This window comes from Rhinopithecus bieti, unplaced genomic scaffold (genome assembly GCF_001698545.2).
Source record: "Rhinopithecus bieti isolate Rb0 unplaced genomic scaffold, ASM169854v2 scaffold_6789, whole genome shotgun sequence".
Taxonomy (NCBI): Eukaryota; Metazoa; Chordata; class Mammalia; order Primates; family Cercopithecidae; genus Rhinopithecus; species Rhinopithecus bieti.
Genome location: NW_016805235.1, coordinates 400,872 through 425,909, shown reverse-complemented (window position 1 = coordinate 425,909; position 25,038 = coordinate 400,872). Strand labels below are relative to the sequence as shown.

The 25,038-nt window shown below is 41.1% G+C and overlaps 1 protein-coding gene across 1 annotated transcript in view; it reads left to right on the top strand.

Annotated features, from left to right (window-relative positions):
* The first annotated feature begins 245 nt into the window (after positions 1–245).
* NSMAF (neutral sphingomyelinase activation associated factor) overlaps positions 246–25,038 on the top strand; it is an 86,237-nt gene continuing 61,444 nt past the window's right edge. Inside the window, 4 exon segments of the mRNA XM_017871746.1 lie at positions 246–539; positions 542–606; positions 608–639; positions 17,320–17,409. Of these exon segments, the coding sequence (XP_017727235.1) occupies positions 476–539; positions 542–606; positions 608–639; positions 17,320–17,409 (251 nt within the window). The 5' untranslated portion in view covers positions 246–475.

The window sequence follows — 25,038 nt, the reverse complement described above, 5'->3', positions numbered from 1 at the left end:
CCGCGTCGGGCTCTCGGCCGCTCAGCGGCGCCGCACGGGAAGCCAGGCCGGCAGCCGCGCGCTCCCCAGCCGGCCGCCGAGTCCGCCCTCCCCGGCTCCTCCGGACCTCCTCGGCGGGCGGCGGTGGGGCCTGCCTGTGCTCTCCGCGCCCGCCCGCGCCTGCCCTCCATGGCGTTTATCAGGAAGAAGCAGCAGGAGCAGCAGCTGCAGCTCTACTCCAAGGAGAGGTGCGCGCCCAGCTGAAGAAGGGCCCAGCCGGGGGCCTGGTCGGGGCCGGTCGTGGGGACGCCGGCCGGAGATCTGAGGGACGGGAGGCGGCGATCTGAGGGACGGGAGGCGGCGTGGGGGCCGGGCACGGAGGCAGGGGCCGGACGCGTGTCCAGGGCCCGAGCTGGGGGCTGTGGCGGAAACCCGAGGTCGGGGTGAGAGGCCGAGGGCCTGGTCTGGGCCAGAGCCTGCCGGGGACAGGAACCCGATGACGGGCCAGGCCAGATCCCACCCCGCAGCCGAAGCACGCCGAGCCGGCCGGCAGTGCAGACCCCGCGGCCGCGGGCAGCTCACCCGGAAGGCCGCTCGGGGTCGGGGCGCGGATCCTTACGCCGGCGCCCGGCACGCGAGCCCCAGCGTTCGCTGGGGAGGGTGAGTACGCTGCCCGGCGGGCACCCACTTTCTAATCCTTCCCTTTAATCGGGTCCAGGCACTCGGCGCCGGCGCCGCAAAGTTGGTCCCTGGGCGGCACGGAGCAGGCCGGCGACCACCCACTCGCATTACTGCGCCTTTTTCCTGCCGACTCCTTTAGACACGGGACTAGCTCCATGCGCTGGAAGGCTGGGAGGAGGGCCTCCGGAAAGGCCTGATTCTGAGGAAAGCCAAGGTCCTGCCCCGCAAACACTTGCTCCCCGCGCCGTGGACCTTGTGTTGGAAAGCTTTGCAGTGAAATCGCGGTGCGGCAGCAGAGCACTCATTGTCACCGGCATCCCAGTAAGGATTTGGAATCCCTGGAGCTAAAATTGTCTCGCAACAGTTCCCTTTCAGAGATTCTGGACCTGTCCCCAAAAGAAGTCTCATAAGAAAGCTCAGTTCGGCTCTATGTATAGTTGCAAGCGCATTTTTGGTGACAGAAACAACTTGCTGGGTCTGCAGCTCAGAGGCCAAAAGGAAGGGGGGGGGGCTGAATCATTTTACAAACACACTGTTTTGATTGTGAGAGCTACAGATTTTCCAGTGCTGTTAGCCTGTCACGTTGTCTCATCAGTGAATACCAGCAAAGCAGGTTACACGTGGGAATACAAGTGCAGACTTCAAGATTTGTCTACACTTGTTTAATAAGGGTTGACTCGACCCCTTGCATCCAGATATTCATCCTCCTCTAATCTGTAATGTTGGTCTAACCAGTGTATCCACCGTCCGAAATGTCATTTTTCTACTATAGAGAAGAAGATACGATACACAGAAAACATATCTCAGGATGTGGCTTCCAAAAATGTTTTTGGTGATGTGATTAGGTTTTAGTCACAGAAAGGCTTGTTTATTAAATAACTGAGCCCTAACTATGTAACTCACACTTGAGAATACCCTTCTGACAGAATTTGTAATGCGTTTTTCTTGTGGAAAGAGCTTGAGTGGAGTTTCCTTGTTTAGTATCAACAATATTAAGACTTGTTGGTGGGTGAACATTCAGATTTAAATTGTGAGAACTTCGACACACTTAAATTGCCGTCATATTCTATGATATGAGTCATTCGTGCCAATACTGTGGCCTCTTTGATATGCAGGGAAACATTTTTTCCTTGGTTCTGGCTGTTATTTCGATGGAATTAATTTGTGTTCAATTTGGCTAGTTCACAGCTCTGTAGTGCCACACAAACCTTGAAACTTGTACTTATATTTCCGTGTATATGCTGCTGTGTTAGAATTCGATGATTAGACAACAACGTGATAGGCCGGCAGTGTTCAGAGAGAACTCTAGCTCTCACAAGCAAAACATTTATCTATCCAGTCAGGAGGCATCAGCTGTTCCTGAGCATCAGTCATCTGAAAAAGTTGGCTCCATGTGTTTTATATTTATCTGAATTCTAACTTGCTGAGTGCCCAAATTGTTTAGTGCTCTGCCCCATGGCTTAGCAACCTGGGCTGATGGGCATACGCCATTCAATGCATAGAATACGCATTTGAATGACAGGAATGTCTCACATCAGGTGTGCGCTAGAATCAAGGAGTCTCTTTATAAATCTTAGAATTCATTCTGAAACATGAATATTTTAAGGCAACTTTACTGAGCCCCAGATTTACCATTTCTGCCCAGATTTTTCCTGGTTTATCCCCTTGCGTTACATAAACACAAATTAGCAAATGGATTGGACTGGTCATTGGTTTCAGCATACCCAAGAAAATTGTTACTTTCCTTGGAAAACCTGAAGAGGGATTGTTTCAGAGGTTACCCATGAATGGCCTCAACTTGTTCATTGTAAGTTCACTGGCGGCTCTAATGCTAATTAAGGGATTTTAGATTTCCAGAGCTACCAAATATTGACCCCAGAAAAGAAGAAACTTGAAATTAGCATTTACTTCTCTTATTATTAAGTTGATGTACTGTGTTTAAAGTGAGTGATATTTCTGCAAAAGCAGAAGCTGAGAGACGGACTAGGAGATTCTTGCGTTGGTGGTTTAGACCAAGGTGGTGGCAGAATAAATGGAGGAAAGTGGATGGATTCTAGATGTTTTTAGGACGTGTGATTGACAGGTCTTGGTGTGGTGTATTGTATGTGAGAGGTGATAGAGGAACAATTCCAGCTGGGATTATCGGATAAAATACAGTACACCCAGTTAAGTTTGAACTTCAGATAAACAATGAATAATTTTTTAGTATAAGTAAATGTGATGGTATATGCAATATTTGGTATATACTTATACTAAAATTTTTTTAGTATAAGTAAATTCAACAGTAGATGCAATATTTGGGATATACTTATACTAAACATTTTTAAAGTATATTCTTTATCTGAAATTCAAATATTACTGGGCATATGATATTTTTATTTGCTAAACATGGAAATTCTACTCTCAGGCTTCTGGTTTGAATAACTATAAAGTGGTGCCATTTATTGGTGATGTTTATAAATAAATGCTTTGGTAATTTTAAGGATTAGAAAACAGATACTTGGCCATTCAAATTAAGTATACTTATATCCTGGTTAAGATTTAGGTGGCAGGCCGGACGCAGGGCTCACGCCTGTAATCCCAATACTTTGGGAGGCCAAGGCAGGCAGATCACGAGGTCAGGAGTTCGAGACCAGGAGTCCAAGGTTACAGTGAGCTATGATCATACCACTGCACCCCAGCCTGGGTGACACAGTGAGACGCTATCGCAAAAAAAAAAAAACAGGCACTTTGAGGTTTCAACTTTGTTTCGGACATTCCATGAGTGTATAATACTCTTGATTATGCTAACATTAACTTTCTTTGTTTCTTTTTTTTTTTTTTTTGAGACGGAGTTTCGCTCTTGTTGCCCAGGCTGGAGTGCAATGGCATGATCTTGGCTCACTGCAACCTCCGCCTCCCGGATTCAAGCGATTCTCCTGCCTCAGCCTCCAGAGTAGCTGGGATTACAGGCATGCACCACCACACCCAGCTGATTTTGTATTTTTAGTAGAGAGGAGGTTTCTCCATGTTGGTCAGGTTGGTCTCGAACTCCTAACCTCAGGTGAGCCACCACGCCCGGCCTTTCTGTTACTCAATATGTTTGTTTAATCAATTGTGTCTATATTTATTTTATTAAAAGCACTTGGTGAGAAGGCAAAGTGATTGTGATACTTCGGTTTAATCTTTCATTTCTAAGGCTTATCATCCCAGTCTTTTCAGATCTGTTTGTGGAATATACCAGGTGTTGAAAATGGAGATAAATGGAGGTAAAGTCAGGACTTAATTAGTCAGCAATGCCGATAGATCCCAGTAAATCTACCTGACTATGACTTACACAAATAGGGTTTATTTTTCTCACATGAAAAACAGCGAGAGAGGAAATACATATTGCAAATCTCTTGGTTAATTTAGAATCTATATTGACTTTACCCAAAATGCATTACTAGCCTACCCATTTACTTCCCTTTTATCTCAAATTAACCTCTAAGTGGCTACCGTTGAGAAGTCACAGGAATGTATCCATAAATGGATTTTGAGTATGTATGCTGTATAATTTTCATTAAAAAATTTTTTAATGTGATATAAAATAGGAATGGTCATTTAAGGAATTCAGTGCTATTTTTCTTCTAAATACCATTGTCACTTCATCTTTTAACCATCAGATATTTAGAATTGTGTTTTAAAATGTCTAACTCATAGATTTTGAAAATTATCTTTTTTTTTTTTTTTTTTTTAACTTGTATTCAGTAACAGAATTGTTATCTTCTTGGTGAGTTGAATTTTTTTATCAATCTATAATGACCTCTTTACTTCTAGTAATGTTTTTTTCTATTTTGTCTGATATTAATATAGCTATATCAGTTTTCTTTTGGTTATTTGCATTGTATGGAATTTTCCATTGTTTTACTTTTCACTATTCTGTGTCTTAAGGCTTTAGGCCTGTTTCTTATAAACAGCTTATACTTGGACTTTTTTTTAATGAATCATTTTGATAATTTTTATCTTAATGAATTAGTTTAGTCTGTTTACATTTATTATTACAAATATGTCTGAATTCACTTTTTGCTTTTTAGTTTTGTTCTTTTATTTTGCCTTCCTTCCCCTCTTCCTTTGGATTAAATAAGGCCCCTTGCTCCCTTTCATTTTTCTCCGAAGAGTATGGAAGTTACGTATTTTATTTGTTTTTCTAATGCTTATCCTTAAAATGTTAGTATATTAAATTTAAGATCTGAAGCTCATCATTATCTTTATTCTCCTCTCCACCAATGTAACAACCTTGGAACACTTAACTCCTGTGCCCCCATTCTCAATTACAGTCTGTTATTGTCCGGTGTTTTTTATCTCTATTTTAAACCTACAGATTGTGCATTACTAATTGACTGGTTCATGCTTCTGTAGTTGTACATGCATATTTACCATCGTTTTTGTTCAGTACTCCTTCTTACGTGTCATGTCCTTGTTACGGAATTATTTTCTCTTTCCTGAAGAATATCCTTTAGAAGTTTCCTCTGATCAGGGTTGGATGATGATAAACCACCTCTGTTTTTTCTGTCTGAACATATCCTTATTTTGCTTGTGCGTCGAAAATCCGTTTTGCTAGATGTTTAATTCTCTCAGCATTTTGAAGATTATCCAAACAAATGCAAAGGGCCAGGGAATATGCACCAGACTTGCTGGAGTGCTCTGGGGTGTTGGGGGGTACCTCACCGAGAAAGGTCAGTGATAGTTGTGCCCTGTCCCCCTAGGGCAAAGTTCAGCTACCTGGCTGGGCCAACTTCAGACTCCAGGAGAAACCAACACTCCAGGGAGTGACCAGGGCCAGAGTACGCTAGGATCATACTGTGATGGAACCTTGGGTCACTCAGCTCAGCATTTGTGGCTGCAGGATACCGTCACCCGCTTGTTGGCTTGACTCGGCTAAGTCTGTATAATGTGGCAGGGTTTGTTCCTGATTGGGGAACCACCAGCCTTTTTCCTGGCATGGTTAGGGGACTGGGGCTCAAGCCTTGTGGTTGATGAGGTTTGATTACCTTAAACACAGTCATAGCAGTTTTCCCTGAAACTTTGCAGGAGGCCACCTTCTCTTCTGGGAGAGCAGCCTGCAACAAACCAATATTGTTAAGTCTAATTGTTCTTTGTAGGTAATCTGTCTTTTCTCTGGCTGCTTTTAAGATCTCCTTTCTGTAGTGTTTTGCTGTCTAGATATAGATTTTTTTTTTCTTCATCTATCCTGCTTCAACTTCCTAAAGCTGAAATAGTTTTGGAAAATTTGGATCCAGGCTGAGCTAAGGCTAGAACAAATGTTCTCTGATCTAAGTCCAACCTCTTTTCCACTGTACCATACTGCTTCTATTTTAAATACTAGGTTGTGGGCTACTGGCCAGTGCTTATTTTTATGGTATCCTTGAAGTTTAGACTGAGTCAGGAATGAATGAAGCCTGTTTTATGTAGATATCAGAATCTTGTTAGTCAAAGTGTGGGCCACAGGCCAGCAGCACATGTGTGCCTGAAGCTTATTAGAAATGCACATTCTCAGGCCTCACCCTGGAGCTGCTGCCTCGAACTGTGCATTTTAACAAAATCCCCAAATGATTGTGCGCACATTAACCTTTGTGAAGTGCTGCTCTAGATAACGGTAATTCAGCATTCATCTTGATTTTTTATCTGTTTGTCTCTTCTAACTGAACTTCCTTCTTTAACTTCTTGATAGTATATATAAAAAGCCTCGTGGAAGCCTCCTGCCCTGCACTATGACCCTTGATGAGGAAACTGGAGGACTTTGAGAGCATAGATGACATTTTTAACATTTCTTCTATAAATTGCTCAGACTTGAAAATAGAATTACTGACTTTATGGATGGTGTCAGTGAAAGGGATTTTGATATCTGAACCATCTTGGCTGGAAGTCACTGCATCTCACATAGTCAGGGAGAATGTAATTTTCTAGAGTGTAGCTGAGTGATAGAAAGCTTTAACCTAATTACTGAGGGGAAGGGCTAAAAAGGTCAGATGAAAGAGTGAAATTGTTTAAATTCTTGAGAACTCTTTCTGGGAGGGAAGAAGGGCCAGTAATTTATAGGTGAAAACAACTGGTACAGGAACTAGAAATGTATTTAGTCCTGCAGATGTCTCTCTGCAAATGTGTAGAACATGGATAATAAAATGAGCTGGGTCTTTTAACAAAAAAGGATTAATGTGTGTTTTAGGTGTCACTGGAGTTGGGTGAGATAACACCCAAAATTGGAATCTAGTGTTGAAAAGCTGCAGACCTATTGAAAAGGAAAGACTTGCTAGGAGGTGAGGCAGTGGCCTTTGAATGTTAAGAAGGTATACATCTGAAGGGGAATCGGTGAAACCCCGGGAGAAAAACCCAGAGAACACAATTGGAAAGAGGAACAAAGATAACATGATTGTGTTCTTTTGTTACTGGCCACATTAAGTGGGTGGAAGAAGTGGTGACTGTGTACCTGGTGTAAATGAGAGAACAGGAAGTGGCAATAGAGATGCTGGCTGAAATGCTTAATGAAATCTAAGTACAGTTTATTGACTTCCTTTGTTAAAGTTTTACTTTATCCTAAACTTGAGAACTTTACTTAATGCTGAATATTAAAGACAAATTATTAACCAAGTAGCAATGAAATGAACCATCAGAAAAAGCAGTCATATCAAGTTGTTTATTGCTGGAGCTCAGGAGAGTTGACAGGGATCCTGTCATACATAGAACCTAGATTTTTAAGAAAGCAGGTATTGAAAGTTCCAAGGAACAAAAAAGATAGGTGCTGTTACTGCACAGTTTGGAAAGCATATTGACCCAGGAAGTTTGTGAAACTGTCAAAAATATAATTAAGAACATCTAATCCAAATGATCTTTTGTGAGGAGTTACAGAAAATCAGGCAAGCTTACATGTTGGAAGGAAGCTAAAAAAGAAAAAGAAAATCAGGCTAGCAAATAAAGAATGATTGTACAGGTAGTATTTCTCTGAGTTTGTCATTATTAGTTTTAATATAAGACAAGGTTATACATACTTAATTTCAAAAGGATTAAAGCCCCAAATGAGTGGAAACTTTGAAAAATGGTACAGATTAAAAAAGTAAAAACAAGAAAACTTCTAACGTTGCCTTTGGAACTAGGAAGTACTGGGCTGCTGCCTAGGCCTAGCCTGGTACCAGGTGTAACATTAATTTATGACAGAGAAAGCTCTTATTCTGTATTCTATTAATAATACTAACCTTCAGACTGAAAGAGATAGGATGAACTTTTGCAAAATGGGTGAAGATGCAAAGGGTACCCGCATGCTTATGTCTCCTGGTGTAAAATCCTGGGAGAGTTTGAGTGTAGAACCACAGAATTATTTCATTGATCTAGGAACTTTGAAAGGTGCTGAAAGAACATATGTGCATAAATAGGTTTAATGCAAATTCTAGATCAGACAGATTATTTATAAACCACTAGAAGAGGAAGTTGTTGTCACCAGTCCCCAGCATGAACGTCATGCTGCTAATCTCGTCTCTTTTGACAGAGTTCTGACTATGTTTGAAGTCAGGTAAAATGCAGGAAAGTCAGGAAAGGGCAGTAGATTTAATTCATCTGAACTTTGGCGGAGGAGAAGGTTTGTTTTGATGAAGACTTCATAGCACAATTGAGAAAGGGGAAGTTAGTTTAGGTGGAATAATAATATTTGAATGACTCTCTTCAGAGATTGTTGTTTGTGTTAGTCTATTTTTATTTTGCTATAAAGAAATATCTGAGACTTGGTAATTCAAGAGAGTTTAATTGGCTCACAGTTCTGCAGGCTGTACAGGAAGGAAGGATGGCACTGGCATGTGCTTAGCTTCTGGTGAAGCCTCAGGGAGCTTTTTACACATGGTTGAAGATGAAGTGGGAGTGGGTACATCACATGGCAAGAGAGGGAGCAAGAGAGAGGGGGAGGAGGTCCCAGACTCTTTTAAACAACCAGATCTCATGTGAACTAACTGAGCATGAACTCACTTATTTCCAAGGGGATGGTGCTGAGGCATTCATGAGGGATCTGCCCCCATGATCCAGTCACCTCCCACTGGATCCTCCTTTCAATATTGATCCATTTTAACATGAGATTTGGAGGGGACAAACATCCAAACTATATCATTCTGCCCCTGACCCCCTAAATCTCATGTTCTTACATTGGAAAATACAATCATTTCTTCCCAATAGTCCCCCAAAGTCTTCACTTATTTCAACATCAAGTCCAAAGTCCCAAGTCTCATCTTAAACCCATCTCTTTCCACCTATGAGCCTGTAAAATCAAAACAATTTATCTACTTTCAAGATACAGTGGTGGTACAGGCATTGGGTAAACATTCCCATTCAAAAGGGAGAAATCTGCCAAAAGAAAGGGGCAGTAGACCCCATTGAAGTCTGAAACCCAGTAGGGCAGTTATTAAATCTTAAAGCTCCAAAATAATCTCGTATGACTCCTTGTCCCATACCCAGGGCCCAGTGGTGTAAGAAGTGGGCTCCTAAGGCCTTAGGAAGCTCTGCCTCTGTGGCTTTGAAGGGTGCAGCCCACATGGCTGCTGTCACAGGTTGGAGTTGAGTGCCAGCAGCTTTTCCATGCTGAGGCTGCAAGTTGCTGATGGCTCTACCATTGTTGAGTCTAGAGGGCGGTGGCCCCCCTCCCACAGCTCCACTTGGTAGGGACTCTGTGGGGGGGCTCCAGCCCGCTTCTCCCTTTCACACTGCCATCGTAGAGGTTCTCTGTATGGGCTCCATCCTTGCAGCAGGCTTCTGCCCGGGATCCCAGGCCTTGTCACACATCCTCTGAAATCTAGGGGGAAGCTGCCAAGACTCCTTCGTGCTTGCATTCTGTGCACCTGCAGACCTAACACCACATGGAAGCTGCCCAGGCTAATGTTTTGCAACCTTTAGAGCAGCATCCTGAGTTGTACTTGTGGCCCTTTGAGCCCTGGCTGGAGGTGGAGCAGGGGGTCTGCAGGGAGCAGGGGGTCTGCAGGGAGCAGTGTCCCTAGGCTGTGTTGGGCAGTAGGAACCTGGGGTTGGCCCCCTAAGTCCTTCTTTCCTCTCCTAGGCCCTCTCTGATGGGAGGGACATCCTGAAAACTTCTGAAATGCCTTTGAGGCCTTTTCCCCATTGTTTTGGATATTAGCCCTTGGCAACCTTTTAGTCATGCTCATCTCTCTAGCAAGCAATTAACTTCATAGCTTACTCCGCCGGCTTGAATTCCTCTCCTGAAAATCCTTTTTCTTTCTCTGCCACATGGCCAGGCTGCAAATTTCCCAAACTTTTATGTTCTGCTTTCCTTTTAAAGGTAAGTTTCAACTTTAAGTCATTTATTTGTTCCTGTATCTGATAGTTGGCTTTTAGAAGCAGCCAGACCAGTTCTGGAACACTTTGCTGCTTAGAAATTTCTTCTGCCACATGCCCTACCTAAGTCCTTACTCTTATGTTCAACCTTCCACAGATCCCTAGGAACATAGACACAGATGCAGCCAAGTTCTTCGCTAGTTTGTAACAAGGGCGACCTTTGCTTCAGTTCCCATTAATTTCCTCACTTCCATCTGAGACCATGTCAGCCTGGCCTTCACTGTCCATATTCCTATCTGCATTTTGGTCACAACCATTTAACCATTCGCTGAGAAGTTCCAAACTTTCCCTTGTCTTCCTGTCCTCTTCTGAGTCCCCCAGACTCTTCCAACCTCTGCCTGTTACCCTGTTCCAAAGCTGCTTCCACGTCTTTACGTATATTCATAATAAAATGCCCCATTCCGTGGTACCAATTTTATGTCTTAGTCTGTTTTTGTTTTGCTATAAAGAAATACCTGAGGCTGGGTAATTTACAATGGAAAGAGGCTTAATTGGCTCATGGTTCTGTACCCCCATGATCCAATCACCTCTTGCCAGGCCTCCACCTCCAACATTGGGAATCACATTTCAACATGAAATATGGAGGGGACAGAACATCCAAACTATATCACCATCCAATGTATTACTGGGGGAATGTTTCCAGTGGTGAGTAGTAGGACTGTGATCTTGCCTTGTCTATAACAGTTTTCTTAATTTCTTCCTTATTTCAGAAATCCTTTTCAGAAGCTTCTTAAAAATGCCCTGTTTAATTAAATCAACTTTCTAGTAGGGGCACTATAGTCTAGCTTCATTCAAGGCTGGTGTTGGGGTATTGAGAGTAGAGGTGGCAAATATACAGCACTCCTGTACTTTCCTTTGCCTCTGCACACATCACAAAGGTGTCATGGTGTCACAGCACTGCCTCCCAAGGTGCTTGGGTTACACTTCTTATCACAGTGAAGCATGTTGGAGAAAGCGTTGACTAGCAAAACCTTCTGGATCCACTGTAAATATTGTTCATCAGCCGAGTGTTGAGTAATTGTTGAGTGGAATGCAAGGTTACTCTAGCTATTTTAAGTTCTGGTTAAGTGTTGTACAGTGGGCTTTAAAATTTAGGTGACGTGAGAATAGGAAAACATCTTTTTAGGAATGTTGAGTTGCTCAATGAGGATACTTCTCTATAGAGAATGAAACCAAACCTCTGCAAAGGAGGATTAAACTAGGAATATGTAGGGGCAGGGCTAAGAGTCTTCTAAAGAAATAATTTACAGTCAGATACAATACCAATGGATGAGACCCTCCAGTTACAAAATGGTGATTTTAATTTTTTTTTTTAAAGCATGGACTCTTTTAATACATAAAATGTAGTTTGGAAAATCATTGTTCTAAAAATCATGAAACCTTAATGTAATAATTTTTTTTTTTTTTTTTTTTTTTTTTTTTTTTTTTTTTTTTTTTTTGAGGACGGAGTCTGGGCTCTGTCTCCCAGGGCTGGAGTGCCCAGTGCGCCCCCCAGCGATCTCAGGCTCGACTCGCAAGCTCCGGGGCCCTCCCGGGGTTTACGCATTCTCGCTGGGCCTCAGCCTCCGGAGCTAGCTTGGGTACTACAGGGCGGCCGCCCACCTGGCCCGGCTAGTTTTTGTATTTTTAGGGGTTAGAGGACGGGGGGTTTCACCGTGTTAGCCAGGATGGGTCCATCTTCCTGACCTCGTGCATCCGGGGCCCGTCTCAGGCCTCCCAACAGTGCTTGGGCGATTACAGGGCTTGAGGCCCCGCCCGGGCCCGGCGTAATAATTTTTAATTTTTACATAGAAAAATTTTAAAGCGGGTATAACAACACTTTAGTAAAAAGAAAATATAGACTTAGAAAAGTTTCTTAATCCTTTAACTTTGAACAATATGATATGGTTATATCCCTTAACTATGTGTTTTACATTTCTTGCAAAATATGCATATTGATAAATTAAGGAGGCTATAATTAATTCACTTACCAAAATGATGACTTTAGTTCTAAAATAGTTTGATATGATTATATTTTAATAATTGTATGGAAGAGTTGTCTCTGAAGGCTATTGTGCTTCATGGAAATGAAATTATGCCCTTGTCTTGTTGAAGAATACTTACTCTATTCTTCCCTCTCTCTAAGAGAAGGAGTGAGGAGATTAGGAAAGAGAAGGAAGGAAGCGTAGCTCCAATTCTGTCTTGTGATTATATTGAAATTCAGATTAAGTATTGATAGTGTGCATTTTGTTTTGCACTCTGGCAGTTTAGCCTGTAATTGATTCTTGTTTGTGGATTTAAATATGAAGAACAGGTCAATAAAAGTTACCGATTAGTGTGGTATAACTGGTTTCTGCTATCATTTTTAATTTTTTGAGTTACTTTTCTTTTGGTTCAGATGATGATGATAATGATGATGATGATGATTACTATTCTGAGACGGAATCTTGCTCTTGTCGCCCAGGCTGGAGTGCAGTGGTGTGATCTCGGCTCACTGCAACCTCTGCTTCCCAGGTTCAAGCAATTCTTCTGCCTCAGCCTCCTGAGTAGCTGGGATTATAGGTGCCCGCCACCACACCTGGCTAATTTTTGTACTTTTAGTAGAGGCGGGGTTTCACCATGTTGGCCAGGCTGGCCTCGAACTCCTGACCTCAGGCAAACTGCCTGCCTTGGCCTCCCAAAGTATTGGGATTACAGGTGTGAGACACTGTGCCCGGCCTATTTTTTTTTTTTTAATGAGCATCTCCTGGTGTCATGAATATAACTTCTTCTTTGTAGGGACATTAATTATAGCCTTTTGACCTTTTCTTCTGTTCTCTGCATTGTGTTTAGTCCTTCAAGTTGCATTCTTCCTGCTTGCCTTGGCTTTGTTCTTTCATCCTGGAGGCTGTGATCATGGGCTGTTCATTCATATTTAAATGTGAAGCATGTAATTCTGTGTCTCTGGGAATGGGCCATTTCAGTTGAGTTTCACTGTGGGATAATGTTGTAGAGACCTGGCTTTTTCTCTGAGGCTATTTAGTTTTTTCCAAAACTAATGTACCAGACTCCTGCCTGGAGTGATACATAGATGAAGCTGGAAACCATAATTCTCAGCAAACTAGTGTTCATCTATTTCATGTTTTGCATAATTATCCTCTTTTCACACTACAGTCCTGCTCTCCACGGTCCCTGATACCTAGTGTGGAGCCTCTTGTTCCACTTTTTTTTTTTAATAGAAAACCACATGCCAGAGTGCAGTAGGGGTAACCCATCAGGAAAAGAATTGGGGCCACTGCCCTCATTTACTTTTAATCACCCCTCATGCTTTATAAACCCTGTCCTCCTGGTACCTGATACTGCAATTTCTTTTTTTTTTTTTTAATTATACTTTAAGTTCTGGAGTACATGTGCAGAATGTGCAGGTTTGTTAGATAGGTGTACACGTGCCATGGTGGTTTGCTGCACCCATCAACTGATTATCTATATTAGGTATTTCTCATAATGCTATCCCTCCCCTAGCCCCCCACCCCACAAGAGGCCCCCGTGTGTGATATTCCCTGCCCTGTGTCCATGTGTTCTCATTGTTCAATTCCCACCTATGAGTGAGAACATGCAGTGTTTGGTTTTCCGTTCTTGTGTTTGCTGAGAATGATGGTTTCCAGCTTCATCCATGTCCCTGCAAAGGACATGAATTCATCCTTTTTTACGGCTGCATAGTATTCTATGGTCTATATGTGCCACATTTTCTTTATCCAGTCTGTCATTGATGGGCATTTGAGTTGGTTCTAAGTCTTTGCTATTGTGAACAGTGCCGCATTAAACACACATGTACATGTGTCTTTATAGTAGAATGATTTATAATCCTTTGGGTATATACCCAGTAATGGGATTGCTGGGACAAATGGTATTTCTAGTTCTATATCCTTGAGGAATCACCACACTGTCTTCCACAATGGCTGAACTAATTTACACTCCCACCAACAGTGTAAAAACCTTGCTATTTCTGCACATCCTCTCCAGCACCTGATACTGCAGTTTCTGAACTTTTTGGAAGTCCAGTGACTTGAACTGGTTTTCTCCTGAGTGGTGCCTTCTCTGAGGCATCTGAAGTTCTGATTTCTGAGCACTGCTTATTCCCCGCCGTCTGCTTTCCATTTCTCACAGATTTGTTCATCTCTTCTCTGCTTTAATATCTCTCCAATTTGCTTTAGCCTGTGGGTTTTACCATTTAAAAATAGTTTTATTCACATTGTAGTGGTGTTTTGAGAGGCAGGGAAATAAACATATATGTGTAATCTGCCATGTTTAATGTAAATTTCTTCCTCTAACACACTGGAACTTAAGGTCCATCTCAAGTCCCACACTTTTCATGAAAGCTTTTGCCTGTAACTCTAGATACCATTGATGTTTCCTGATCCTTATCACAAAACAAAACAAAAAAATGCCTGTTTTCACTTATTTGTCATGTATTTGTTGCTGTAGCCATACAATAAAATTAATACTTTTTCTTAATATCTTCTCTGGTTTTTAAAAGTTTAAATCACTTACAACTTTAAAAAGAACTATATTTCCATCCCATTCAGTTTGGTTTACTCATTTTACTTATTAAACACCCATTATATAGACAGCATGGGCTGGTTATCCCAGGGGAATATCTAAAGATCTGTCGGCTGGGTGCAGTGGCTCATGCTTGTAATCCCAGCACCACCTCAGGAGGCTGAGGTGGGCGGATCACCTGAGGTTGGGAGTTTGAGACTAGCCTGACCAACATGGAGAAACCCCGTCTCTACTAAAAATACAAAATTAGCCAGGTGTGGTGGCACATGCCTGTAATCCTAGCTACGTGGGAGGCTGAGGCAGGAGAATTACTTGAATCCAGGAGGCGGAGGTTATGGTGAGCCGAGATTGCGCCATTGCACTCTGGGCTGGGCAACAAGAGTGAAAATCCATCTCAAAAAAAAAAAAAAGATCTGTCTCCTAGAGGCATGTGGTCTTGTGGGAGTAACTTAGATAACCATGAGACAGATGTTGGGGGCGGCGGGGGGTATGGCAGGGAAGAGGTGGGGAAGCCTAGCATTGTTCAGTCAGGGGAAACAAATGACCAAAATTTCCTAAGTGGGAAAGCTCTGAGCTTTATTCAGGTANTTAATAGAAAAACCACATGCCAGAGTGCAGTAGGGGTAACCCATCAGGAAAAGAATTGGGGGCCACTGCCCTCATTTACTTTTAATCACCCCTCATGCTTTATAAACCCTGTCCTCCTGGTACCTGATACTGCAATTTCTTTTTTTTTTTTTTTAATTATACTTTAAGTTCTGGAGTACATGTGCAGAATGTGCAGGTTTGTTAGATAGGTGTACACGTGCCATGGTGGTTTGCTGCACCCATCAACTGATCATCTATATTAGGTATTTCTCATAATGCTATCCCTCCCCTAGCCCCCCACCCCACAAGAGGACCCCGTGTGTGATATTCCCTGCCCTGTGTCCATGTGTTCTCATTGTTCAATTCCCACCTATGAGTGAGAACATGCAGTGTTTGGTTTTCCGTTCTTGTGTTTGCTGAGAATGATGGTTTCCAGCTTCATCCATGTCCCTGCAAAGGACATGAATTCATCCTTTTTTACGGCTGCATAGTATTCTATGGTCTATATGTGCCACATTTTCTTTATCCAGTCTGTCATTGATGGGCATTTGAGTTGGTTCTAAGTCTTTGCTATTGTGAACAGTGCCGCATTAAACACACATGTACATGTGTCTTTATAGTAGAATGATTTATAATCCTTTGGGTATATACCCAGTAATGGGATTGCTGGGACAAATGGTATTTCTAGTTCTATATCCTTGAGGAATCACCACACTGTCTTCCACAATGGCTGAACTAATTTACACTCCCACCAACAGTGTAAAACCTTGCTATTTCTGCACATCCTCTCCAGCACCTGATACTGCAGTTTCTGAACTTTTGGAAGTCCAGTGACTTGAACTGGTTTTCTCCTGAGTGGTGCCTTCTCTGAGGCATCTGAAGTTCTGATTTCTGAGCACTGCTTATTCCCCGCCGTCTGCTTTCCATTTCTCACAGATTTGTTCATCTCTTCTCTGCTTTAATATCTCTCCAATTTGCTTTAGCCTGTGGGTTTTACCATTTAAAATAGTTTTATTCACATTGTAGTGGTGTTTTGAGAGGCAGGGAAATAAACATATATGTGTAATCTGCCATGTTTAATGTAAATTTCTTCCTCTAACACACTGGAACTTAAGGTCCATCTCAAGTCCCACACTTTTCATGAAAGCTTTTGCCTGTAACTCTAGATACCATTGATGTTTCCTGATCCTTATCACAAAACAAAACAAAAAAATGCCTGTTTTCACTTATTTGTCATGTATTTGTTGCTGTAGCCATACAATAAAATTAATACTTTTCTTAATATCTTCTCTGGTTTTAAAAGTTTAAATCACTTACAACTTTAAAAGAACTATATTTCCATCCCATTCAGTTTGGTTTACTCATTTTACTTATTAAACACCCATTATATAGACAGCATGGGCTGGTTATCCCAGGGGAATATCTAAAGATCTGTCGGCTGGGTGCAGTGGCTCATGCTTGTAATCCCAGCACCACCTCAGGAGGCTGAGGTGGGCGGATCACCTGAGGTTGGGAGTTTGAGACTAGCCTGACCAACATGGAGAAACCCCGTCTCTACTAAAATACAAAATTAGCCAGGTGTGGTGGCACATGCCTGTAATCCTAGCTACGTGGGAGGCTGAGGCAGGAGAATTACTTGAATCCAGGAGGCGGAGGTTATGGTGAGCCGAGATTGCGCCATTGCACTCTGGGCTGGGCAACAAGAGTGAAAATCCATCTCAAAAAAAAAAAAAGATCTGTCTCCTAGAGGCATGTGGTCTTGTGGGAGTAACTTAGATAACCATGAGACAGATGTTGGGGCGGCGGGGGGTATGGCAGGGAAGAGGTGGGGAAGCCTAGCATTGTTCAGTCAGGGGAAACAAATGACCAAAATTTCCTAAGTGGGAAAGCTCTGAGCTTTATTCAGGTAAGGATGCGTTTAACTTCACAAAATTCAGGGTTTCTGTAAAAGAGTAGTACGTCCACCTGGTGAGCGATTTTATTTTTGCCATAGTAGTTATTTGGACACAAGGCAGGCCCATCTATGTACTTCTTGCCACTGGGTAGAGAGGATTGCCTGGCGTGATACACATGTTTCATAACATGTTTCATAAGTGTTAGTTAAATTCATGAATGGAAAAACTTTTTGGTATCAGGCATTTTAAATATATTGCCTTCTTATACTTACTAAAAAATAAACTGAAAGATGTTTTTTCCCCCCGAATCCAGATTTTCCTTGCTGCTGCTTAACTTGGAGGAGTACTACTTTGAACAGCATAGAGCCAATCACATTTTGCACAAGGGCAGTCACCATGAAAGGTAAGGAAGCTTCGATATCTCCATGGACAGACAAACCTTTCTGATATTGATACTTTTAAAGTTAAATGTGTGATCATATAAGTGTTAACTAAAGAAAAAAATTAGGCTTTAAAAAAATTAAAGTAAATTTTATTTAGATTTTATTGGAGGTTGTAACCCAGGGGAGTCTTTTGGAGAGTTTTGCTATGTTTATTATTTTATCTCCCATGAAGTTTTTTTCATCTTTTCTCTTATTAGGGAAGTAATGAGAAGAGTGTATTTAAAAGTTGTAATTGTAATTTGAAACATTTTTCAAAGCTGAAAAGCATTTGTTCTAATTCTGGGGTTGTGGATATCTTAAGCTTGATCGGACTCCAATCTATCCCATCTTTCTTTTCTTGCATCCCTCTTATAGTTATGCAGTATCTTTTGCTCTCAGTTGTTTGGGTGACAATGTTATAAAGTAATGATTATAAGCCACAAGAGTGGTATAAAATCAGCACTTTCAAAATGAATAATGCGATTTGAACTAGAAGCAAGATCTGATTTCTCAATATCTTAATAACTATTACTCATAACTACAAAAACAGATTCTTTGACTTTACCTTTTGAAAGCTATGTACAAAAGCGTGTAATGAAGCTTTTTGTTTGCTTAAAATGGCAACTTATAATTAACTAAGATGAAAATTGTTCCAGCAACAATGTATCTGCTAATGATTTCCTTTTGGGAGGTTACTTAACAACTATAAGCCATAACTTAGAAAATTCTTTGACAGTAGATAAATCCATTTATTTTTATTATTCTTCAGGTTTTATCCTTAAAGGATAAAAAACGTGGTATTTGTTTAAATACAAGCTAAAGTAAAAATTACTTGGTTTTTTTGTTTGGTAGCTTATGACATACCTATTTCCTTGGCGTTCAATCAAATTAGATAACTATTCATCCCTGAACACAGCACCTTGCTTTCTTATCCCTGGAATTTTGCTCATATTCTTTTCCCTCATTCCGTATCTTTTTTCCTTCCAACATTCTTCTATTGTATATCATTATAATGCCTTGCTTAAAATTAAATGTACTTGTTTATTATTAAAATACAGCTACAGGTAGCAAACTGAAACCTGTTTTTATAATTTTAAAGTAACTATTAGGGCAAAATGGTACAGCCCCATGTAGATGTATTTGGTAATATCTGGTAAGATGACTTGTGCATGAACCTACTGATCTAGTACTGCTACTTCTAGGATACAATTTCAAAGAGACACTGGCAAATATATTAATGGACATATGCACAAGGTTGTTTATTATAGCACTACTTGTACTAGCAAAAGACTAGGAACAGTCCTACAGGAGACTGACTGAACTGACTGATAAGGAATGGCCATATGATGGAGTACTATGCAGGTTCAACAAGGAATGAAGTTGTTTGTAATGCTGTGAAGTGATCTGTACATGTATTAAGTGTAAAAAGCAAGGGGCAGAATACTGTGTGTCATAAGCTACTTTTGTAAGAAGGGGGCAGCTTTATCATTATGTTTTAAAATCGGAGGCAAAACTAAAAGGTAGTGGAGATGGTTATCTACACAGAAGAGGGGAAGGATCAGGAGAACAATATAGAGATGGAACGAGGACTTCTCCAAATGTACCTTATTTTATAACTTTTGTTTTGGAACCATATAAATATTTTATAGATTTTTACTACACTTTATCCTAGCTAAAAGGCTGAGAGGCCATCTTTTGTAGATTTTAAATATAGAATTAAATTTAAAAAGAAACAGTAAGGCCAGGTGTGATGGCTCATGCCTGTAATCCCAGTACTTTGGGAGGCCAAGGCTGGCGGATCACTTGAGGCCAGGAGTTTGAGATCAGCCTGGCCAATATGGTGAAACCTCGTCTCTACTAAAAATACAAAAATTAGCTGGGTGTGGTGGCGCACCCTTGTAATCCCAGCTACTTGGGAGACTGAGGCAGGAGAATTGCTTGAACTTGGGAGGCAGAGGTTGCAGTGCGCCGAAATTGCGCCACTGTACTCTAGCCTGGGTGACAGAGCAAGACTGTCTCAAAAATCAAACAATCAATAAATAAAAATAAAAAACAGTAAACCCTAAAAATCAAAGACAAAATGAAACAGTTCAGGCGTGGTGGTTCACACTCGTAATCCCAGCACTTTGGTAAGCCGAGGCAGTACAATCTCTTGAGGCCAGGAGTTTGAGACCAGCCTGGTCAACATAGCAAAACTCTGTTTCTATTTATTACAACTAATATTAAAAAATAAAAGACACAAAACAAATGAATTTAATTATAAAGTTGAAGTTAGCCACAGAAAATTATTTTAATCAACTTTACAATAATAATTTGACTGTGTAGCTCTGGTAAAATGAAACAGAATTGCAAAGAAGTTGAAAAAGAATGCAAAGTAATTGTAAACTTCCAAGTAACAATATTGTTGTTAATAGTATACTGTTAGTATTATTATTTTGTAACTATTTTATACACACATGTACATGTATTATATAATTGGATAAAACAATTGAATAAGTATAGCCAAGACTCAGATTTTCCAGTATAAAGGAGACATATACATAATATTCAAGAAATAAAGCCCTTTTCATGCACTTTTCTCCTTTTTTCCAGCTTTATTGAGATATAATTGATGAATAAAAATTGTATATATTTAGGGTATACAATGTGATGTTTTGATATATATACACATTGTGCAATGATGACCACAATCAAGCTAATTATCATATCCATCACCTCACAGGTACCTTCTTTTGTGTGTGTGGGAGTAAGAACATATAAGATCTACTTTCTGAGCCAATTTCAAGTGTATGATACCTGTATGGACTGTAGTCAATAGCTCTACATTAAATCTGCAGAACTTATCCTGGATAATGGACAATTTGTGCACTTTGCTCAGCATCTCCCCTTTTCTTCCACCCGTACCCCCTTTAATTTCGTAAAGTTAAACTTATTCTTGTCTGAACAAAGCTCTGAGCTTTCCCACCTAAGGAATTTTCGTAAGTTCCATTCTAGTCTCTTCTTTGAATTCAACTCTTTTCGATTCTACATGAAATCATGTAGTATTTGTCCTTCTGTGGCTGGCTTATTTTGCTTAGCATAATGTCCTCCAAGTCCATCCACATGGCCACAAGTAACAGGATTTCCTTCTTTTTTGAGGCTGAATAATATTCCATTGTATGTATGTATATATGTTTATTTTTATATGTTTTATATTCATATATATAATATTTTCTTTATTCATTCATCTATCAATGGACACTTAGATTGACCCCAAATCTTGGCTACTGTAAATAATACTGTAATGAACATGGGAGTACAGATACATCTTCAACATACTGATTCCATTTGCTTTGGATGTATACCTAGAAGTGGGATTGCTGGGTAGTATGGTAGTTCTATTTTTAGTTTTTTGAGGAACCTCTGTACTATTTTCTTTAATGGCTAAACCAATTCACATTCCCACCAGCAGTATATAAGGGTTCTCTTTTCTCCACGCTCTTGCCAACGTCTGTTATCTTTTGCTTTTTGATAATAGCCATCCTAACAGGTGTGAGGCAATAGCTCAATGTGGTTTTGATTTGTTTTTCTCTGATGATTAAGGCTGCTGAGGATCTTTTCATATGCTTGTTGGCCACTTGTATGTCTTCTTCTTCTTCTTCTTCTTCTCCTTCTCCTTCTCCTTCTCCTTCTCCTTCTCCTTCTCCTTCTCCTTCTCCTTCTCCTTCTCCTTCTCCTTCTCCTTCTCCTTCTCCTTCTCCTTCTCCTTCTCCTTCTCCTTCTCCTTCTCCTTCTCCTTCTCCTTCTCCTTCTCCTTCTCCTTCTCCTTCTCCTTCTCCTTCTCCTTCTCCTTCTCCTTCTCCTTCTCCTTCTCCTTCTCCTTCTCCTTCTCCTTCTCCTTCTCCTTCTCCTTCTCCTTCTCCTTCTCCTTCTCCTTCTCCTTCTCCTTCTCCTTCTCCTTCTCCTTCTCCTTCTCCTTCTCCTTCTCCTTCTCCTTCTCCTTCTCCTTCTCCTTCTCCTTCTCCTTCTCCTTCTCCTTCTCCTTCTCCTTCTCCTTCTCCTTCTCCTTCTCCTTCTCCTTCTCCTTCTCCTTCTCCTTCTCCTTCTCCTTCTCCTTCTCCTTCTCCTTCTCCTTCTCCTTCTCCTTCTCCTTCTCCTTCTCCTTCTCCTTCTCCTTCTCCTTCTCCTTCTCCTTCTCCTTCTCCTTCTCCTTCTCCTTCTCCTTCTCCTTCTCCTTCTCCTTCTCCTTCTCCTTCTCCTTCTCCTTCTCCTTCTCCTTCTCCTTCTCCTTCTCCTTCTCCTTCTCCTTCTCCTTCTCCTTCTCCTTCTCCTTCTCCTTCTCCTTCTCCTTCTCCTTCTCCTTCTCCTTCTCCTTCTCCTTCTCCTTCTCCTTCTCCTTCTCCTTCTCCTTCTCCTTCTCCTTCTCCTTCTCCTTCTCCTTCTCCTTCTCCTTCTCCTTCTCCTTCTCCTTCTCCTTCTCCTTCTCCTTCTCCTTCTCCTTCTCCTTCTCCTTCTCCTTCTCCTTCTCCTTCTCCTTCTCCTTCTCCTTCTCCTTCTCCTTCTCCTTCTCCTTCTCCTTCTCCTTCTCCTTCTCCTTCTCCTTCTCCTTCTCCTTCTCCTTCTCCTTCTCCTTCTCCTTCTCCTTCTCCTTCTCCTTCTCCTTCTCCTTCTCCTTCTCCTTCTCCTTCTCCTTCTCCTTCTCCTTCTCCTTCTCCTTCTCCTTCTCCTTCTCCTTCTCCTTCTCCTTCTCCTTCTCCTTCTCCTTCTCCTTCTCCTTCTCCTTCTCCTTCTCCTTCTCCTTNTTCTTCTTCTTCTCTTTCTTCTTCTTCTTCTTCTCTTTCTTCTTCTTCTTCTTCTCTTTCTTCTTCTTCTTCTTCTTCTTTCTTCTTCTTCCTTTTTAATTGAAAAGGAATCTCACTCTTGTCACCCAGGCTGGAGGGCAGTGGCATGATCTCTGCTCACTGCAACCTCCACCTCCCAGATTCAAGCAATTCTCCTGCCTCAGCCTCCCAAGTAGCTGGGCCTACAGGTGTGTGCCACCACTTTTGGCTAATTTTTTTGTATTTTTAGTAGAGACGGGTTTTCACCGTGTTAGCCAGGATGGTCTTGATCTCCTGATGTGGTCCACCCGCCTCGGCCTCCCAAAGTGCTGGGATTACAGGCGTGGGCCACGGCACCCAGCCATTTGTATGTCTTCTTTTGAGAAGTGTCTATTCAAATCCTCTGCCTGTCTTTTAATAGGCTATTTGTTTTCTTATTATACTGTCGAGTTCGAGTTTTTAATGTATTTTGGATATTAGCCCCTTATCAGAAGTATGATTTTCTTTTTTTTTTTTTTTGAGACGGAGTCTCGTTTTGTCACCCAGGCTAGAGTGCAGTGGCACTATCTTGGCTCATTGCAAGCTCCGCCTCCTGGGTTCACTCCATTCTCCTGCCTCAGCCTCCCGAGTAGCTGGGACTACAGGCACGCACCACCACGCCCGGCTAATTTTTTGTATTTTTAGTAGAGACAGGGTTTCACTGTGTTAGCCAGGATGGTCTCGATCTCCTGACCTCGTGATCCGCCCGCCTCAGCCTCCCAAAGTGCTGGGATTACAGGCGTGAGCCACCGCGCCCGGCAATGATTTTCAAATATTTTCTCCCATTCTATAGGTTGTCTTTTGACTTTGTTATTTATTTTTCTTGCTGTACAGAAGCTTTTTGTTTTGTGTAATCCCATTTGTGTACTTTTGCTTATATTGCTTATGCTTTTGGAGTCATGTCCAAAATATTGCCCAGACCAATGTTGAGAAGCTTTTCCCTATTTTTTCTTTCAGCAGTTTTACAATTTCAGGACTTACATTTAAGTCTTCAGTTCATTTCAAGTAGATTTTTATGTAGGGGATGAGGTAAGCATTCACTTTTATTTTTTTTCCACGGGGATATCTAGTTTTTTCAACACCATTTATTAAATAAACTACCCTTTCTTCATTGTGTGTTTTTGGCACCTTTGTGGATGATTAGTTGACTGAATATATGTGGATGTATTTCTGTTTTCCCTATTGTGTTTCATTGGTCTGTATGGCTGTATCATGCTGTTTTGATTAGTGTAGCTTTGTAGCATATTTTGAAACCAGGTAGTTTGATGCCACCAGTTTTGTTCTTGTTCAAGATTACTTTGGACTGGGCATGGTGGCTTGCACCTGTAATCCCAGCTACTCAGGAGGCTGAGGAGGGAGGATCACTTGAGGCCAGGAGTTGGAGACTAGCCTGAGCAACCTAGCAAGACCCCATCTCTCAAAAAACTAAAAATTAGCTGGGCAAGGTGGTGCACACCTGAAGTCACAACTACTCGGAAAACTGAAGCAGGAGGATTGATTGAGCCCAGTTTGAGGCTGCAGTGAACTATAGTCATGCTACTGCACTCTGGCCTGGGCGACAGAGTGAGATCCCGTTTCTTAAAATGAAGCAAAACAGATTGCTTTGGGTATTTTATTTTGTGGTTCTGTATCCATGTTAATTTTTTTTCTGTTTCTGTTAAAAATGCCATTGGGATTTTAATAGGGTTTGCTTTTAATTTGTAGATTGCTTTGGAAAATATGGACATTTTAGCAGTGTTAATTCTTCCAGTCTGTGAACACCAGGTATCTTTCAATTTATTTGTGTCGACTTCAGTTTCTTTTATCAGTGCTTTGTAGTTTTCAGTGTACAGATTTTTTCCTCCTTGGTTAAAGTTATTCCTGTTTTATTTTTCTTTTGGTGCTTTTATAAATTGAATTGTTTCTGTAATTTTTTTTTGGATAGATCATTGTTAGCATATAGAAATGCAATGCCGGTTTTTGTCTATTGATTTTGTGTTCTTCAGTTTTACTGAATTTGTTTGTTGGTTTGAATAGTTTTTTTTTGGTAGAATCCTTAGGGTTTTTTAAATATATGAAATCTATTATTTGCAAACAGAGACTTGCCAAATTGCTCTGGCTAGGATTTCCAGTACTATGTTGAATAGTAGCGGTAAGAGTGGGCATCTTTGTGTTGCTTTTCTCTTTAAATGACAGTATTTCTTATCCCTATCATTTGAAAAGGTCTAGAAATAACTCAGTAGCAATTGGCACCAAGAATATGGTCTCTTAATACCACTTCCCACTGAAAGGATGGGGGTTCTTTGGAGAAATGGCTGATTCTATGTCAGAGGCAGGAAATGTGTGAGATGAACCTGGGACATCCTGTCATACTGGCAAGTTAGGAAGGTATCAAAGACTACTGTAAATGAATTAAAAGGACGCAGGAGCAAGTAAAAGAGGCTAACACTGGGCCAAAAATGGGACAGTGTAAGCATCAAAACATCATAACCTCTGCAGTGGATTGAAATGTTTCATAAATTTAAAATTCATGAGTACGTAATTTTATAAATGTGTGTGTGTGTGTGTGTGTGTGTGTGTGTGTGTATGTATAATCTTAATCAGTTACCCTCAAAGGATAGGAAGACAACAACACATTTTCGTGACACTTGATAAAGGTAAAGAATAAAGCATTTTTGTTATTTTCCTTGTACAAATTGTACTTCAGGGAGCCAAATTGCTGATAAGTAAAGTTGTTCTTTGTTGACAAATTCTAACTCATAACACAGAAGGAATGATAAAATTTCAATGCCT